Genomic DNA, 19,858 nt, shown 5'->3' on the forward strand with positions numbered 1-19,858 from the left:
CTTACACTCGAAATAAAAATGTATTAATGAAGACAGTAGTATCTGTGGAATGTTGTGTCAGCCAATCAGAAAGAAATGTACTCTTACAACAGCCAATCGTTAAACGACAATGTCAGGAGGACATATGATTTAGTTATGACATATGAGGGAAATCATACGATAAATATGACCCTCGTTATGCTGTACCTTGTAGGTAATAAAACAAATTATGTACCCTCGGGTGGCGTAGCAATGTCCTACATGGACACATATGAAGGATTCTTTTAATCTAGAATACTGTTAAACATAAGGTAGAAAGCAACAGTTTGTTTATGAAACTGATTATTTGAAAGCATTTTGTGCATTTTGAATGGCACTTGCTATGTGGCCTGTCAATTATGAACCTTGCAGATCAAATGTCAGTTATTTTTTTAAACTGGAACTGTTGAATATTTGGTTTTGATCTATATAATACTGTGATGGCATTGTATTTGGTAATTGTTAAACTGCAACTAGTTAGTGTTACGATTTTTGGAGACTTAATAAATATCCTCAAAGGTCTTGGTTGCGTACACTTAGTGAAGTGAAAAGTGCAATAGTATTTAATAATTGTATTTTATTTTTATCACTATCCTAGGCCTGGGAACGAGCAGTATTTTGGCTGGAGCCATCCTTGGAGCTCTTTTATGTGCTGCTGGGAAGAAAAGCGACCGAGATTCACTCATTCATGCAGTATGGAAATGTTGTTTTTACTTTCTGTTTGTAGTTAAACATTGTCTTGATTACATGAAGACATCCTCCCCCTAGGGGCATGACAGCACATTGGACTATTTCGTGTTCCAGCCACCACGACATATTACAAAGGCTGAGATATGTACTATCTTGTCTGTGGGATGTTTCATATAAAAGAACTCTAGCTACTAATTGAAAAATATAGCGGGTTTCCTCTCTTAAGACTACATGTCAAGATTACCAAATGTTTGACATCCAATGATTAATAAATCAATGTGCTCTAGTGATGTGGTTAAACAAAACAAACTTTCATTTTTTCCTCCCCATAAACCACCAAATCACTGTTTCTCTGATATGTTTCAAAATAATCTTGTCAAATTCAAGAAAATGTTTTGTTGCTAAATATGAGTGATTTCAGAATTTCAGTGTAAGTAATTAATAATTATACATACAAGAATGACCAGGTTTAAACTGTTATTTACTTAACTAACAAATCATATGGAAACTAAAGTTGAATTAGTGAATGTACTTCAAATTAAAAAAAAGAAGCTATAATATAATTTCTTTTCACCGTTCTCAACACTATGGCATTCTCTACCTGGAGCAGTTGTTAAACCATAGCCTGTGAGATGTATTTGACTCTTGTTGGCAGGTTTTGTACTTGGAGCAGTTGTTGACGACTGGCGGGGGATGGCAGGACCAGATCGGGGGACTGTGTGGGGGAATACACCTCGGTCTCTCGGAGGCGAAGCTGCCCCTCAAGGTGGAAACCGTTGACCTCAAAGTACCGCAAACCATCATCGACAACTTCAACAAGAGGCTGGTTCTCGTGTACACGGGGAGGACTCGACTGGCACGAAATCTGCTACAGGTATATAAAGAATAAGATGGGAGTGAGAAAAAGAGAGAGAGAGACAGAGAGACAGAGACAGACAGACATACAGGGACAAACAGACAGACAGAGAGAGACAGACAGACAGACAGAGGGAGTAAGTGAGTGAGTCTGTGTAATCCTGTGCATTACTATTTAAAAGATTTTTACAAATAGCTTTGCTTACCATATTTTCCCATGTATTATGCGCACCGACTAATAATGCGCACTCCCAACTTTGAAAGTTTATTCCAAGAAAAAAACCAATTTTTTTAAACCACAAAATCAACGGTGAATGCATGATGTACCGTTTTCCACCTGTCACCAAAATTAACTAAAAGCGAAAGCAGCAGTATATTCAAGAAACAAAACTTAAAGCCGCACACCCTAGTTCCATCCAGCGAAAATAAATTATAATTTGGTTAATCTACAAACTTGTAACACACTTAGATCACGTTTTTACCAAATGGAGTGAAAAAGCAGGTTTTATATCAATAAATACCATGGGAATCCCCATGTCCCAATTGCTTGAAATAATTTTGAAAGTTAGTATTCTGATGTCACCGGTAGATGTCGCTCGAAGCACAACAATGCCTACGTCACGACAAATTTCACAGACTTGGGGTGCGTTCTTTTCACCTCTCCTGGACATGTTCCAACTGTTCTGTCCTGGTTGTATCCCCTCTCCAGATATCGTAAGACTTAGCAAAATTATTGGTTTTAAGGGTTTGTAACGTTTTGTATTGAGACACTTACTTGTCTCAACTTTATTGTTACTGAAAATGTTCACGAACTGTGAAGAAAAATCTCACAAATGAACAACAACAAATCGGATGTTTATTGCGTGAACCGTGCACGAGAAAACAAACCGAACCAAAATGATAACGGTCACGTGATATACCAACGTCTGTGACATTGAAATGGAAATATCCCCTCTAAAAATAGATTGGACCTCGCTTGCTTAACGTTTTTTTCTCGACAACACGTTTTGTGAAAAAATGCAAAAAATGCATTTCGTGGTTTTACAAACATCAGGATTACCAAAAAGCACTTCAGGTGAATGGAAATGTGTATTCTAAATAATAAAATGTAAGTAAAGTGCAATTTTATTTGTGAAAAATGGGGTTTAATAGCGAAAAACAACGCCGTAATGGTTAACAAATAAACGTAACTAGGGTGTGTCCCTTTAAGTTAGGTACTTGTATACATAGACTTACATGTCACACAAAACATAGGCTAGTACTTGCGTACTTACATGTCACACAAAACATAGGCTAGTACTTGCGTACTTACATGTCACACAAAACATAGGCTAGTACTTGCGTACTTACATGTCACACAAAACATAGGCTAGTACTTGCGTACTTACATGTCACACAAAACATAGGCTAGTACTTGCGTACTTACATGTCACACAAAACATAGGCTAGTACTTGCGTACTTACATGTCACACAAAACATAGGCTAGTACTTGTGTACTTACATGTCACACATGCATAAATCAAGACAAAGGTATATACCCATACATTGTAAATGACTAATAAATAAATGAAAACAAAAATATAGCATATTCAGTGTTCTACGTTGCGACCAAAATGGTCGCCAATGCGACCAAAATGTTGGCTTGGCGACTGATTTAATTTCTTATCGTCACCACCTGGCGACTGCCTCCAGAACCGTCTAAGTATTAAATTATTTGGCATGTGCGTTCAGAGTCCTAATAGCGAAAACCAATGAAAGTTGTTGACATCATTGTGCAGTCGGAACACTTCGTTATTTACGAAATTGTCTGATTGGTCACTGTGAATTCCGTATTAATTTTCGGTACCGTTCGGAACTCATCGCTGATTTTAGTGATTTGGCGAAAACAATCCAGATATTTCGATTGGTATGTCATTTTAATGCACACAACCATTTGGAATCTATCAATTGATATCGATTTCTGGATCATGTATGTATTCGGCCGACTAAATAAGTTCCGAATACAGTATTGTACTAAACATAACCGATTCACTATATAGTACATTACTGGTGGTTGCATTCGATTGAAGAACACGAATACATAATCAAGTAAAGGTTGCTCACTCACTGTTCATACTATCCACCTTGTAATCACACTGATTATTAAACAATGCATTACAAAATGAGCATTTGAACAATTATGAAACGCTATTTGGTGCATCATGGAATGGGTTACAAACGTTATGGGGGAGGGGACGGTTTGTTGGTCAAGATTTACTTACCGGCAACGTCTTTAAAACAATGTGGGATTTTTTAAAGCATAAACTAAATACCGGCAGCCATACAAGGCCAAATTTTCTGTTTGATGATTTTTTTAATCAATTATTTTAAATAATACATACAAGAGAAAAAAATTCAAACCGAATAATGTTGGTTAAATTGCTTAACTGTGGCAGTGAAAAGTGAAGGGCTGACAAGGGTGTTACATAATATTAGAATGGATAGTGGTCTTAACGTTGCAAAATATTATGTGGAGCAGGGTAAAAACAAAACAAAAACTGCCAAAAGTTTCTACTATGTAATTATTGAACAGACACAAGAGTTGCGTTTGATCTGCTAACCCATTACGCATGTTGCTACATTCGTTCAAACTGAATGCAGCCCCAGTTAACGGTGTTTTTGTTTCTTGCTGTGCAGATGTATACGTTGTTTCCGCCCAGCATGCAGAAGCATGGCGAAAACTTTCAAAGTGCCAAAATGTTAAAATATTACAATTCTTTAGGCTAATCAAGAAAATATGACAGGTGAGGCAAGTACTGAAAACTCAAATGAAAGAAAGAAATGTTTTATTTAACGACGCACTCAACACATTTTATTTACGGTTATATGGCGTCAGACATATGGTTAAGGACCACACAGATTTTGAGAGGAAACCCGCTGTCGCCACTACATGGGCTACTCTTCCAATTAGCAGCAAGGGATCTTTTATTTGCGCTTCCCACAGGCAGGATAGCACAAACCATGGCCTTTGTTGAACCAGTTATGGATCACTGGTCGGTGCAAGTGGTTTACATCTACCCATTGAGCCTTGCGGAGCACTCACTCAGGGTTTGGAGTCGGTATCTGGATTAAAAATCCCATGCCTCGACTGGGATCCGAACCCAGTACCTACCAGCCTGTAGACCGATGGCCTACCACGACGTCACCGAGGCCGGTGAAAACTCAAATGAAGGCCAATCTGAGAAATCTGCTGAGAACTGAAAAGGAGCCAGCCAAAAAAAAAAGTAGACAATTTAATGAAACTTGGCTTTCAGTTTCCGTGTCTTCAGCTTGAAGATAATACTGACACAATGCATGTACCTATTGTAGAAACATTAGCAAGCTTGTTGCTGGCACAAATCAAATGAGGGTAGACAGTTTTTTGTATGCCCACCACCCACAAAATAATATTTTATTTAAACGGTAGAATACGTAGGAAAAACAATAGCAGTCATATGAGGTATAAAATTATAATTACAGTCCTTATTCTTGATTGAGTGAAAACTAAACAATTTCATTGTTTCACATTATTTATTTCATCCAGCGGCACAAGTCATGTATAATGCTATGATGGTTACAGCACATGCATAAATGATACAAAAAGAGTAGTGTGGCTAGTAACATTTTAAGCTTGGCTAGTAAAATGTTTTTGTCCACTAGCCAAAGAAGAGTAAGGTAAAAAATCGAGCGTAGAACACTGATATTACATTTGGTTCTCGTATCTAACGTGAATGCGCTAGATTTCTAATTTTATAGTAGTATCGTATATTTCCTTTTTGATGGAAATGGCCAAATTAAATCTCATGGAAATTAAAAATATTTACGGTCTATTTTTGTGAACTTTTTGGCGAGGTATGGATACTTTTGTACATTTATTTTACCTTTATTACAACCATCACAAGTGAAAAGCGATTTTTAAGAGGGCTTTGGTGTTTCATTGTAATGAACACTATCAATAACCAGTAAACTACCGATGAACGATTTTTTATGGGTGACCGCAGGAAATTTAAAAAAGATTTAGTTTTTCTATTGTTATGTATAATGCGCACCCCCATTTTTAACCTGTATTTTTTGTGGAAAAAGAGTGCGCATAATACATGGGGAAAATACAGCATCTGATTGAATGATTCACAGGATGTGATCATTAGCAGGTGATATTTATCATAAACCATTTATAAATGCAAACAGTTAGTCACCCATATTGTTTGACATCCACTACTGTTTTTCATGTTGGATTGTTGTTAAACATCAATTCATAAACTCCATATTTTCATCAAAATTCAGAGCAGCTTATGCTATGGAGAGTGGTTTGTGTGACTAACAATATAATTGAGTGTATGTAGGAAAATATTCCAAATGATCATAATAATAATCATGACACAGAATATAATTACATCCTTTTTTCAGCGAAAACATTATTTTGTAATTGTAGGATGTGCTAAGAAACTGGTATGCACGGAACCCGTACATCATGAAGACCGAAGACTCGTTGGTTGATCTTGCCAAGGAGTGCTCCCATGCGGTTATAGAGGGTTTGTAACAATGAGAAAACTGACAAATAGTTATGCAGCACAATGTTCTCCTTTCTGTGAAAGGCTGCTCTTGTTCACCTTGGAGCATTCTCCTGAAACGATACTCATATTTGTTACTTTTGGAAGGTTTTTATACATTGTTAGTAGATACGAGATAAAAGAGTGTCAAATAATTATTATTAAGATAGGATTTGTTTTACTTCAAGAGCTAAACAGCAAGAGACATCCTGTCATAATGCTTGTACTGTTTCAGGTTTTCCTTCCAGAAATTTTCAAGAATCATTTCTAATAAGCAAAAAGATAGTTGAGTATGATTTTGATTCTGACTTTAATGATTTTCATTTACTTTACCAAAGGTCGATGTTGGGTGAATTTTTTTTTACACTACCTGAAGACATATAATGTAATGACTGGTTATACTTGTATGTTATACATTTTGTTACACTACCTGAAGACATATAATGTAATGACTGGTTATACTTGTTTGTTATACATGTTGTTACACTACCTGAAGACATATAATGTAATGACTGGTTATACTTGTATATTATACATGTTGTTACACTACTTGAAGACATATAATGTAATGACTGGTTATACTTGTATGTTATACATTTTGTTTCCACTACCTGAAGACATATAATGTAATGACTGGTTATACTTGTATGTTATACATTTTGTTTACACTACCTGAAGACATATAATGTAATGACTGGTTATACTTGTATATTATCTTCAGTCAAAGTTTGTTACACTACCTGAAGACATATACTGTAATGACTGGTTATACTTGTATGTTATACATTTTGTTTCCACTACCTGAAGACATATAATGTAATGACTGGATATACTTGTATGTTATACATTTTGTTTCCACTACCTGAAGACATATAATGTAATGACTGGATATACTTGTATGTTATACATTTTGTTTCCACTACCTGAAGACATACATGTATAATGTAATGACTGGTTATACTTGTATGTTATACATGTTGTTTCCACTACCTGAAGACATATAATGTAATGACTGGTTATACTTGTATGTTATACATTTTGTTTCCACTACCTGAAGGCATATAATGTAATGACTGGTTATACTTGTATGTTATACATTTTGTTTCCACTACCTGAAGACATATAACATAATGACTGGTTATACTTGTATGTTATACATTTTGTTTCCACTACCTGAAGACATATAACGTAATGACTGGTTATACTTGTATATACCTGAAGACATATAATGTAATGACTGGTTATACTTGTATATACCTGAAGACATATAATGTAATGTCTGGTTATACTTGTTTGTTATACATGTTGTTACACTACCTGAAGACATATAATGTAATGACTGGTTATACTTGTTTGTTATACATGTTGTTACACTACCTGAAGACATATAATGTAATGACTGGTTATACTTGTATGTTATACATTTTGTTTCCACTACCTGAAGACATATAATGTAATGACTGGTTATACTTGTATATACCTAAAGACCTATAATGTAATGACTGGTTATACTTGTATATACCTGAAGACATATAATGTAATGACTGGTTATACTTGTATATACCTGAAGACATATAATGTAATGACTGGTTATACTTGTATATACCTGAAGACATATAATGTAATGACTGGTTATACCTGAAGACATATAATGTAATGACTGGTTATACTTGTATATACCTGAAGACCTATAATGTAATGACTGGTTATACCTGAAGACCTATAATGTAATGACTGGTTATACCTGAAGACATATAATGTAATGACTGGTTATACCTGAAGACATATAATGTAATGACTGGTTATACTTGTATTTACCTGAAGACATATAATGTAATGACTGGTTATACCTGAAGACATATAATGTAATGACTGGTTATACTTGTATATACTTGAAGACATATAATGTAATGACTGGTTATACCTGAAGACATATAATGTAATGACTGGTTATACCTGAAGACATATAATGTAATGACTGGTTATACTTGTATTTACCTGAAGACATATAATGTAATGACTGGTTATACCTGAAGACATATAATGTAATGACTGGTTATACCTGAAGACATATAATGTAATGACTGGTTATACTTGTATATACCTGAAGACATATAATGTAATGACTGGTTATACCTGAAGACATATAATGTAATGACTGGTTATACCTGAAGACATATAATGTAATGACTGGTTATACCTGAAGACATATAATGTAATGACTGGTTATACTTGTATATACCTGAAGACATATAATGTAATGACTGGTTATACCTGAAGACATATAATGTAATGACTGGTTATACCTGAAGACATATAATGTAATGACTGGTTATACCTGAAGACATATAATGTAATGACTGGTTATACTTGTATGTTATCTTCAGTCAAAGGGGGAGGGACATAGCCCAGTGATAAAGCGCTCACTTGATGTGTGGTCAGTTTGGGATCGATCCCTGTTGGTAGGCCCATTCTCATTACAGCCACTGCCACATGACTGGTATATCGAAGGTTGTGGTATGTGCTATCCTGTCTTTGGGATGGTGCATTTAAAAGACCTTAATACTAATAGAAAAATGTAGTGGGTTTCCTCACTAAGACTATATGTCATTCTTCAGTTAACTATTAGGAATTATAAAAATATCTTAGCGGTACAAAATTAAAATCGTAAAACCATTGTAGGCTATGATGTCTTTTCATCTGAATTTAATATCAAGTGATGTCATAGCTTATAATGGTTCTATGATTTCGCAGCGCTAAGATAACTTTGAAAATGTGGTCCCTGGTATGGTTTTATTTGTTGTTTTGTAGGTAATTTGGACAACGTGGGATCGTGCATCAGTCGGAACTGGTCCATGAAGAAGCTGATGGCTCCTGGCTGCGAGACGGAAACCATTGAGAAGATCATGTCGCTCCTACGTCCTCACGCTAGCGGGATGTGTATGGCTGGGGCCGGAGGTGGGGGATTCCTCTATGCAATCATGAAGGAGTCCGACAAGAAACAGTTTGTCCAAGACCTTTTGACAGGAGTTGAGGTACGAGTAATATGCAGTGAATCAGTCGAGTACTGTGTTTAATGTAGCATTTTCAAACTATGAAAAGGGCGGGATGTAGCCCAGTGGTAAAGCACTTAACGGTTTAGGATCGATCCCTGTTGGTGGACCCATTGAGCTATTTCTCGTTCCAGCCAGTGTATCACATCTGGTATATCGAGGGCCGTGGTATGTGCTATCCTGTCTGTGGGATTGGTGCATATAAAAGATCCCTTGCTACTAATGAAAAAATGTTACAGGTTTCCTCTCTTAAGACTATATGTCAAAGTTACCAACTGTTTGACATACATGTAAAATTCATCTTGACAGATACTGGTAAAAGCCCAAAATACATTTTTAATTGGAGAATGATTGAAGTGGGCTAAAGCACCTCCAGCACCCCTACTCCTTCATACATGTTTAAAAAACCAGTTAAAATCAGTCCCAATAATGATCAGAAATAAGAAATGTTTTATTTAACGACGCACTCAACACATTTTATTTACAGTTATATGGCGTCAGATATATGGTTAAGGACCACACAGATTGAGAGAGGAAACCCGCTGTCACCACTTCATGGGCTACTCTTTTTGATTAGCAGCAAGGGATGTTTTATATGCACCATCCCACAGACAGGGTAGTACATACCACAGCCTTTGATATACCAGTCGTGGTGCACTGGCTGGAATGAGAAATAGCCCAATGATCCCACCGACAGGGATCGACCCCAGAGTGACCACGCATCGTGCAAGCACTTTACCACTGGGCTACGTCCCGCCCCGATATTGGTCAGGCTTTGGCTGCAGCTTTACTGCTTCCTACAGCCGTACTGCTTCCTACAGCTTTACTGCTTCCTACAGCCGTACTGCTTCCTACAGCTTTACTGCTTCCTACAGCCGTACTGCTTCCTGCAGCTTTACTGCTTCCTACAGCTTTACTGTTTACTGCTTCCTACAGCTTTACTGCTTCCTACAGCCGTACTGCTTCCTGCAGCTTTACTGCTTCCTGCAGCTTTACTGCTTCCTACAGCCGTACTGCTTCCTACAGCCGTACTGCTTCCTACAGCTTTACTGCTTCCTGCAGCCGTACTGCTTCCTGCAGCCGTACTGCTTCCTGCAGCCTTACTGCTTCCTACAGCCATACTGCTTCCTACAGCCATACTGCTTCCTGCAGCTTTACTGCTTCCTACAGCCGTACTGCTTCCTACAGCCGTACTGCTTCCTACAGCTTTACTGCTTCCTACAGCCGTACTGCTTCCTACAGCTTCCTACAGCCGTACTGCTTCCTACAGCTTTACTGCTTCCTACAGCCGTACTGCTTCCTACAGCTTTACTGCTTCCTACAGCCATACTGCTTCCTGCAGCTTTACTGCTTCCTACAGCTTTACTGCTTCCTACAGCCGTACTGCTTCCTACAGCCGTACTGCTTCCTACAGCTTTACTGCTTCCTACAGCCGTACTGCTTCCTACAGCTTCCTACAGCCGTACTGCTTCCTATAGCTTTACTGCTTCCTACAGCCGTACTGCTTCCTACAGCTTTACTGCTTCCTACAGCCGTACTGCCGTACTGCTTCCTACAGCTTTACTGCTTCCTACAGCCGTACTGCTTCCTACAGCTTCCTACAGCCGTACTGCTTCCTATAGCTTCCTACAGCCGTACTGCTTCCTACAGCTTCCTACAGCCGTACTGCTTCCTACAGCTTCCTACAGCCGTACTGCTTCCTACAGCCGTACTGCTTCCTACAGCCATACTGCTTCCTACAGCTTTACTGCTTCCTACAGCCGTACTGCTTCCTACAGCTTTACTGCTTCCTACAGCTTTACTGCTTCCTACAGCCGTACTGCTTCCTACAGCTTTACTGCTTCCTACAGCCGTACTGCTTCCTACAGCTTTACTGCTTCCTACAGCCGTACTGCTTCCTACAGCTTTACTGCTTCCTACAGCCTTGTACTATAAATAGTGTTTTCCTCTTTCTTCTTTCAGGGTTTGGAAGATGTTGTCCTCTACGATATATGTGTGGACAAACAAGGACTGACGGTGTCCGTAGAAGACTAACAAATACTTTCTCAGAGGACAACATCACCCAGCAACATTCCAGCTCCTTTGGTAGCTCGAAGTATATAATCTATAATTATAAATCAGGAAACTTTGCAGTTAATGATATAACTGGGTAAAGCATTCAGTACCAGGGCAGTTATGATGTTTTTACAGTGCCTAATATATTGACTTATATGATGCATATCATATATTTATATACTTTGTGTTTGAGGTACATGTATTTTATGTTGAGTGTTTTCAAAAGATTACCATGTTTAGTGTAGTAAGTGTTGAGCTAGGAATCCATGTGTACGTATTGTGCACGTGCGTAGTGTGTGATGTGTATTGGAACGATCACAGAGGAGTTCTGGAATTAACATATTGTGCTTTACGCAACACACATTGTGTACATATAGAAGCACTTCAGTTGATTTCTATATAAAGCGGCGTTCTTATTATGGGATTTGTCACATGCGATTTGTCACAAATCGTGTTTGTGGAAAGATGTTACATCATAAGATTTCATAACTTCAAAGCTCGTCAGTTTAAAAATATTTTGTGGGAAATGCAAGTGCATACAAATTTCCACTCAAATAAAGAAAACATGAATGTAGACAATTTACTGATGGTATTATGTAACAAAACAATTACTGACCACATCTGGACAACAGTGGGTTTATGGACCTATGAAATCCAGACATTTTGACATGTTTAGAAGCAAATGAAAAAACCCTGAAGTGACAAAACTAAACAGTTGTATTTTAATGTGATTTGATTAACTGAGAGCTTATGATTTGTTGTGAGAAATAGTACAAGTTCTAATCGGTACGATTCCGATACGACTTGTTGTATAAGACTAAAGTTGTTCTGATTTAGGTGTTGTCGCGGTACGATTCGATCGCATGCGACAAGTCGGTATGACTAATCACGTAATGAGAACGCCCCTTAAACTGTTGTTTACGCATCACGCTCTATGTACACGTGGATTCCACGCTTTATGTTGCAACAAGCCGGTCCACTCGAACATGTACTGAAAATAGAGAAATGACGTTTTGATCACTACCCTGTCTATTGTTCTTAAATGCAGACAGTTTTAGTATATTTTTGTTACGTTTATTTAAATGCGACTCAGGGTCACTTTTTATAAACATGCTTTGATTCTGCAATGACTGATGTTAATATATATGTTTTTAGTATTATTTTTTAGCATTATTTTTTAATGATTGGTATATAGTTTGGTATTATTACCATGTACAGTTGTGACTGGTCTAACGGTCACCTGTATATAACTATCACCTGTCCATAACGGCCACCATAATTCCCGCACAATGCATTTCCTTCTTTATTTTACCTGTATATAATGGCCACCTGTTCATTGTGGCCAACGGCCTCTATTTTTAAACAAAAATGAATGGTTGAACCTGCTATAACAGCCACAGAATTACAATGACCACCATTTTTTGTCCAAAATTAAGTTAAACTTGCCATAACGGATACAAGATATATACATGTATTGACCTGCGCCGTCACAATATAAAGTTATTGTTTTACTTAAGTTGAAATAAAACAGATGCATGCTCCAGTGATATGTTCAGTCATTTAATTTACAAGGCAACTTGTTGTTGGCTGAAGTAAGGCTTGCATTGAACTTACATATATATTCGACTCATCAACACTGACAGGTAGTGTATTGTAAGATGTGTGATTGCTGCTAGTCAGACAATCTGCCACCATGTTTGTTCAGTCATTACATATCGGCAAACTGACACTTTTATTAATGTATAATGATTTCTTACCTGTAACCTTTTGCATGTCATGCATTAATTTAATAGGCAACAGAATACAGTTGAAAGCAATTAAAGATAAATGACTTTTTTTAAAAGTGTGTAATAGAATGAGTTTGAACAAAACTTTAAATAACATTTTTATGTACTAAAATATATTATTTTATATGTGTTTTCCTTTACTTGTTTATAACATCCTTTACTTGTTTATAACAGCCACCTGTCTGTAACAGCCACTTTTGCCGGGTCCCTTGAGTGACTGTTATATACAGGTTTGACTGTACTCTTGTTAGTCATTCTTTCATGTTTGGGATTTGACATTGCTTGGATGTTGTTGTTTTTTAATGTCATATAACATTTACACAATTTGGAAGTTACTCATGATTAGGTAATTTACTAAAAGTTATCGAATGTCAAAAAAAACCTCTCTCTGATTATAAAATAACATTTTCTAACAATACAAAAACACAAAACAAATTAAAGGGGCATACCCTAGTTTTTAAACACTAAGGCATATTGTTCACTATTAGAGCCGTTTATCATCCCTGAAATTAAACACTACTTATATTTTATTGTTTAGATTATCCATTTCCATACAACCGAAATGTTTCTAGTCATCCTGGTGTTTATAACACCACAAAATGCATTTTTCATATTTTTAAAAACACACGTGGATGTTTCTGGGATATATAGTCTTATATATTAGATATGTTAATGTTCTTTGAGATACTTTAGGTTTCCCTTTTTTCAGTTGCACCACACTCCCCTCCATAGCAAAATTATGCAGTTACCTGTTCGCATCAGTATTTTACAGTATGAAATAACATATTTTACCGACTTTTTCTGCGATTCACTATAATTGATATTAGGAAGGAAGGAAATGTTTTATTTAAGGACACACTGAACACATTTTATTTATGGTTATATGGCGTCAGACATATGGTTAAGGACCACATAGATATAGATAGAGGAAACCTGCTGTCGCCACTTCATGGGCTACTCGTTTTGATTAGCAGCAAGGGATCTTTTATATGCACCATCCAACAGACAGGATAGTACATACCATGACCTTTGTTACACCAGTTGTGGAGCACTAGCTGGAACAAGGTATAATAAAGAGACGACATTACAATTTGTCAGTCTGTTCTTTGTCTGATGGTATATATGTTTTATTAGTTCATTACCGGTCCAACCAGAGGGTACTATAGGTTTCATCTCCATCCTTCTGTCTATGTTTGTCTGTCTGTCCATCTGTCTGTCCCACATATAGTTTTCCAGATGTTTGTAACAGAATGCCTGGAGATGCTGAAATTTTGTGTATAGCTTTACTGTTACAGATCAAGACTTTTATAACAATTTACCCATTTTTGACAAAGTTATGGCCCTTGAATTTAGGAGATATGAAATTTTTACATTTCTTTTGCAATGCCTCAGGATATTGAGCTGAAATTTTTTATATATTATAGGTTATTATTCAAGCAATTATGATGTAAAATGTCATGGATGCCTACCAAGCATTACCGTACTGTCTCTGCAATAGCTTGCACTAGAGCAAACATGAAAATGTTATAAAAAAAATGTGTGTTCGAGTATTAATCTGTTATTCAAATTCTACTGTTTGTTATATACAAAACCATTTTATAAACAGACAATTGACGATATTAATTACGAATTTAACATATTAAAGGCCAGTGTTCGAGATTAACGGTATCCCGATATCCCAGAATTTAATTTTGGATACCAGACTTCAAGAACCCAGTATCCCACCGGGATGCCATATAATACTAAATTCTCAATAAGTTTTAATCTCGAACACTGCCCAAAAGTTTTAATCTCGAATACTGAAGGTATACATGTATATTTTTAACAATTTTAATTATTTTTGATTTGAAATCCAATGGCAGCTTTATGTCTCACTACTACTAACAACCAGTCAAGTCAAGCAGTTGTTAATCATTTATATGAAGTCACATACATTGTATGTAATCATTCATGAGGGATTGTTAGCTGGGACCAGTTGATATATGTTGTATGTATTTTAGGAAACATATTTATAGCTCTTTAGATTTAATTTAGTGTACATCTGAGGTCTGCATATAGTTTTAAAATTTATTATTTCTTATCATCTACATAAAAAAAAAAAAAAATCGTAGTATTAGAGCCTCCATGACTTCAAAATATTGAACTCGAGTACTCAAGGGTCAAACTCGACTCTGACCAAAGTACCTGACACTTACACTAGATGATGATGAGATTAAAGAATAAAGTAAAATAGCATTATGCGTCTTAATTCCAGCGCTGAACATGGATGCCAAATAATGCCATTGTATTGCATTTAGAAACCAGTTGATATGTTCAGTGTTTTGACGGACAGACGGCCAGTTTAAAAAGAGAAACTAGCTCATGATCGTGTAACTTATATTGTTGATTATTTACTGATGAAATTACTGTCCTACATTGTCCATGTATTATAGTTGATCACTGTACTCCACCTTGTACGGGTACTTGAGTCCTGTCAACGGACTTGAGTCTTGTGCCCGAGTACTCGTGGAAACCCTGTACTTAGTATTATAGTTGATCACTGTACTCCACCTTGTACGGGTACTTGAGTCCTGTCAGACTAGACCTGTGCCCGAGTACTCGTGGAGACCCTGTACTTAGTATTATAGTTGATCACTGTACTCCACCTTGTACGGGTACTTGAGTCCTGTCAGACTAGACCTGTGCCCGAGTACTCGTGGAGACCCTGTACTTAGTATTATAGTTGATCACTGTACTCCACCTTGTACTGTTACTTGAGTCCTGTCAGACTAGACCTGTGCCCGAGTACTCGTGGAGACCCTGTACTTAGTATTATAGTTGATCACTGTACTCCACCTTGTACGGGTACTTGAGTCCTGTCAGACTAGACCTGTGCCCGAGTACTCGTGGAGACCCTGTACTTAGTATTATAGTTGATCACTGTACTCCACCTTGTACTGTTACTTGAGTCCTGTCAGACTAGACCTGTGCCCGAGTACTCGTGGAGACCCTGTACTTAGTATTATAGTTGATCACTGTACTCCACCTTGTACTGTTACTTGAGTCCTGTCAGACTAGACCTGTGCCCGAGTACTCGTGGAGACCCTGTACTTAGTATTATAGTTGATCACTGTACTCCACCTTGTACTGTTACTTGAGTCCTGTCAGACTAGACCTGTGCCCGAGTACACCTTGTACTCCACCTTGTACGGGTACTTGAGTCTTACTAGACTAGACCTGTGCCCGAGTACTTGTGGAGACCCTGTACATCTAGTTTTATGTAATAGTAGAACCCACATACTAAATTTAATACCACTACTGAATTGAATTTCCATTATGCATAAATCTTAATAACACCCAAAGATTGAACTTCATCATCGGCTGTTGTTTTTCAAATTTCATCAAAGTAATTTAAAAGACACACGTTAGGTAGTACTAAACCAAACAACTTCTGGCTGGGTCAAAGTTTGAGGTGCACCAAACTTTTGTTAGAGCAGTTAATACTACAAGTCCTGTCATATGTGATAAATGTGAGTATGTTTGTTATATCTGGACAAAAAACTGATGCAATTTTATTTCATCCAGTGTCAAGTAGCCTTGTGCTTGAAACATGTATGTATGGGATACCTTTCAAAAACAAAAAAACTACCCGTTATCTCTGAAATGAGCAGCTTAATCCCCCATTTTTTATATTTACTTTGAGGGTGAGGGGTGGTAGTATTTATATGCAGGTAGTAGTTTTAGCTTCATATGTTACTATTTTTGTTGTTTGACTGTTAAAATACATGTTGAAGAGATATAACTGAATTACCCTTCATAACAAGTTTGACTGTTAAATACATATTGAAGAGATGTATATATATCTGTATTACCCTTCGTAACAAGTTCAGTTTCATTCACTTTGATGATGGCTTGGGTCATTAATATGCACACTGAATAGCCAATGAAACATTGTGATTTGTTTAATTAAAACAACAGTAAATAAAATCATTTATAATACAATTTTAAATAGATAAAAAAAATTGTGTAGTATATAAACATCCAGTATATATTATAAAGTGACAAATGAACTAATGAGACATAACACATACAGTAAATACACTTATAACGAATCTGCATAGAACGAACTGCATAGAAGGTAGAACGAACTGATTGTAAAGTCCCGTTTTATGTCCCTATACATTAATAACCAGCTTTTGCCAATGTGTACAAGGAACTACTGCTATAAGAAACTAACCTATCCTGGTCCCCCGCGGTTCGTTGTAAGAGTACTTTACTGTTCAGGTATAAGTTTATTATTTCTCACATGATTACCCACCATAATGCGTTCTGTCTGTCTGTACCAAACTGTAGAAAACAACATTTTCAATTATACAAAGTTAAACATTGTGTAGCAATTAAACACTGATAAAACTAAAACATTGATAAAACTAAAAACTTTATCACCTTTAATAACACCCAACATTATTAAATGTGGAACATTTCAGAAAAATTACTTTAAAACAAGGTCTAAAATCAGTGTTAAAATTGTTATTGGTAAAACTAAAAACTTCCTGTCAAAGATGGGAAAGAAAACTCCACAACTGTATTCGAAGTCACATAGTGTAGAATGTATCTGCTTGTTAATATTAGAGAAGTTTGAAATGTATATGGACAGAAAAGAAATAAGGGAACACATATGTGGAAAAAAAATCCAAGTTTTATATATATTTACATGTATGTATATCTTCTGCTTCTGGGCCATATTTTCGAAGCGATCTCAGGGGCTATGGAATTGTAAAACTATCGTAGGCTATGGCGTGTGCTGTAGTGGCGTCATGGCCTACAACGGTTTTACGATTTCGTAGCACTAAGATAGCTTCAAAAATATGGGCCCAGGTCTTGTTGACCACCTGCCCTTGTTATCACACTTGACAGGGGGTAGGCCTTTGTAACAGGGAATGGTGGTGAATAATAATAATTATATAAAAACAAATTTAATTTTTTATTTTCTATCTATCTATATATCTATATTGTCTCCAAAAGCCTAAACCACAGTATTAGCAAGATAACCGTGTTACTGACATACAATCCCCCAGTTTATATGCACATTTACTCTAGATATAGTCTGTCTCACAGAGAACGCCTTTTTTCATGCTATTCAATTTACTACAACCTGTTTATTTCTGAGCCAACTGATTTGTAAATTGCACACAAAAATAGTATTTTTATGTTATTTCCAAAACACTTTTACTTTTCGTGTTACATCAAACCAAACTGAAATTATTTACAAAAAGCATTTTCATAGCTATACATGTAGCTGTGAATTACGTTTGGTCTTAAATACCATGTGTTCCCTTATTCTTTTCTGCCAGTGTATTTTTGCAATACTGGTATCTTTTTTTTGTAGGTGTATTACATTGCTTTTGCATTTGAAATGCTGTTATGAAACTTAGTTTTCATATTTATACATGCTTTACAAATTAGTATTTTTTTTCTTCATGTTATCCTGCCTTAAAACTTTTTTATTGTATGAAAATGTTTTTACCTTTGATTGATACTTGGTGGGGTGTCATTAATTATTCAAATAAAATAGCTATTAACAATAATATTCTGTTTTTATTTGATAAGTGAACATTGGAGGCAAATGTTTGCATTACTGAAGTTCTACAAAATAAAAATATATGTAATCACCAAGTATTAAAGACTACATGTAGATACTGTGAAATCACTTTTGTTCATGGTGGTCCAGTTTTCACGTCATTTGTGGACGGATGCAATCAACAGATTTAATAAAACACAAAAATATTATATACATTGTATATGTACTTGTAATACAAGTTTTATGATACAGTGAATCTTCTGTAAACCAGACTCTCCATAAACAGGACATTTTACAGTCCCCTTATTAAAAATCAGTACAGAAATAAACCTCTCTAAACCGGATATTTTTCTTGGTTCCAAAGGTGTCTGGTTTAGAGGGGTTTCACTGTACTACCTTTTCTAGCCACAAATTTAAGTATTCAACAAAATGTATATATTTTTATTTATTATCTTTTTTTTAGCAAAACAACAAAATGTAAAGGATTTCACAGTGTGAGGTTTCAAACTCACTCTTACCTCATCCAGTTATAGATTTTGGAATAGCCCCTTGGTGAACTCCCACCACCCACAATAACTTAATTTTCAACTATAATTATCTACAAAATCATACCATCAATTTAAAATATACAAAAAGCTTACTGCATATAATAACTACATACATTTACAAAGCTTAAACACCTGCGTTTAAGAAAAACGGGCTTTGTAAATTTGGCCCTACATTTTTAAAGCCATTATGCTGTCTTCTGAAAAATAAATTTATGAATGCTGATACACACACACACACACACACATGCGCAGCCTTGATAAACTTCTGCTATCTACAGATTTTGTCAAGTGAAAAAGATTTGCTGATGAAGAACATGAAACCCTTTTATGTGCAAAGTCACAGCAATAAAATCACGTTGATGAATAATTGGCTTTGGATGTCAAACATGGTAATTTCGACAGTCTTAGAGAGGAAACCCACTACATTTTTCCATTAGCAGCAAGGGATCTTTTATATGCACCATCCCACAGACAGGATAGCACATACCACAGACAATATTTTTTTACAATTCTGCCATGATGAAAAAATTCCGAGAATAGAATACTACTATTGTTGGGCTAATATTTTGTAATATTGTTCGTCAACATTGTTCTTGGACAACATGTTTGATCAGTAAAAAAGAAGTTTGTTTTGTTTAACAACACCACTAGAGCACATTGATTTATTCGTCATCGGCTATTGGATGTCAAACATTTGGTAATTTGGACCTATAGTCTTAGAGA

At 36.2% G+C, this 19,858-nt stretch overlaps 2 protein-coding genes across 2 annotated transcripts in view; one reads left to right on the forward strand and one right to left on the reverse strand.

Annotated features, from left to right (window-relative positions):
* Nucleotides 1-13,151, forward strand: part of LOC121388594 (L-fucose kinase-like) — a 55,124-nt gene extending 41,973 nt beyond the window's left edge. The window contains exons 24-28 of the mRNA XM_041519997.1: nt 617-711; nt 1,364-1,582; nt 6,015-6,114; nt 8,944-9,167; nt 11,148-13,151. Coding sequence (XP_041375931.1) covers nt 617-711; nt 1,364-1,582; nt 6,015-6,114; nt 8,944-9,167; nt 11,148-11,219 — 710 coding nt within the window. The 3' untranslated portion in view covers nt 11,220-13,151. The remainder of the gene's footprint in view (nt 1-616; nt 712-1,363; nt 1,583-6,014; nt 6,115-8,943; nt 9,168-11,147) is intronic.
* LOC121388595 (vacuolar segregation protein PEP7-like) overlaps nt 5,100-19,858 on the reverse strand; it is a 67,047-nt gene continuing 52,288 nt past the window's right edge. The window contains exon 14 of the mRNA XM_041519999.1: nt 5,100-6,206. Coding sequence (XP_041375933.1) covers nt 6,189-6,206 — 18 coding nt within the window. The 3' untranslated portion in view covers nt 5,100-6,188. The remainder of the gene's footprint in view (nt 6,207-19,858) is intronic.

Source organism: Gigantopelta aegis, chromosome 14 (assembly GCF_016097555.1).
Source record: "Gigantopelta aegis isolate Gae_Host chromosome 14, Gae_host_genome, whole genome shotgun sequence".
NCBI classification, from domain to species: Eukaryota; Metazoa; Mollusca; class Gastropoda; order Neomphalida; family Peltospiridae; genus Gigantopelta; species Gigantopelta aegis.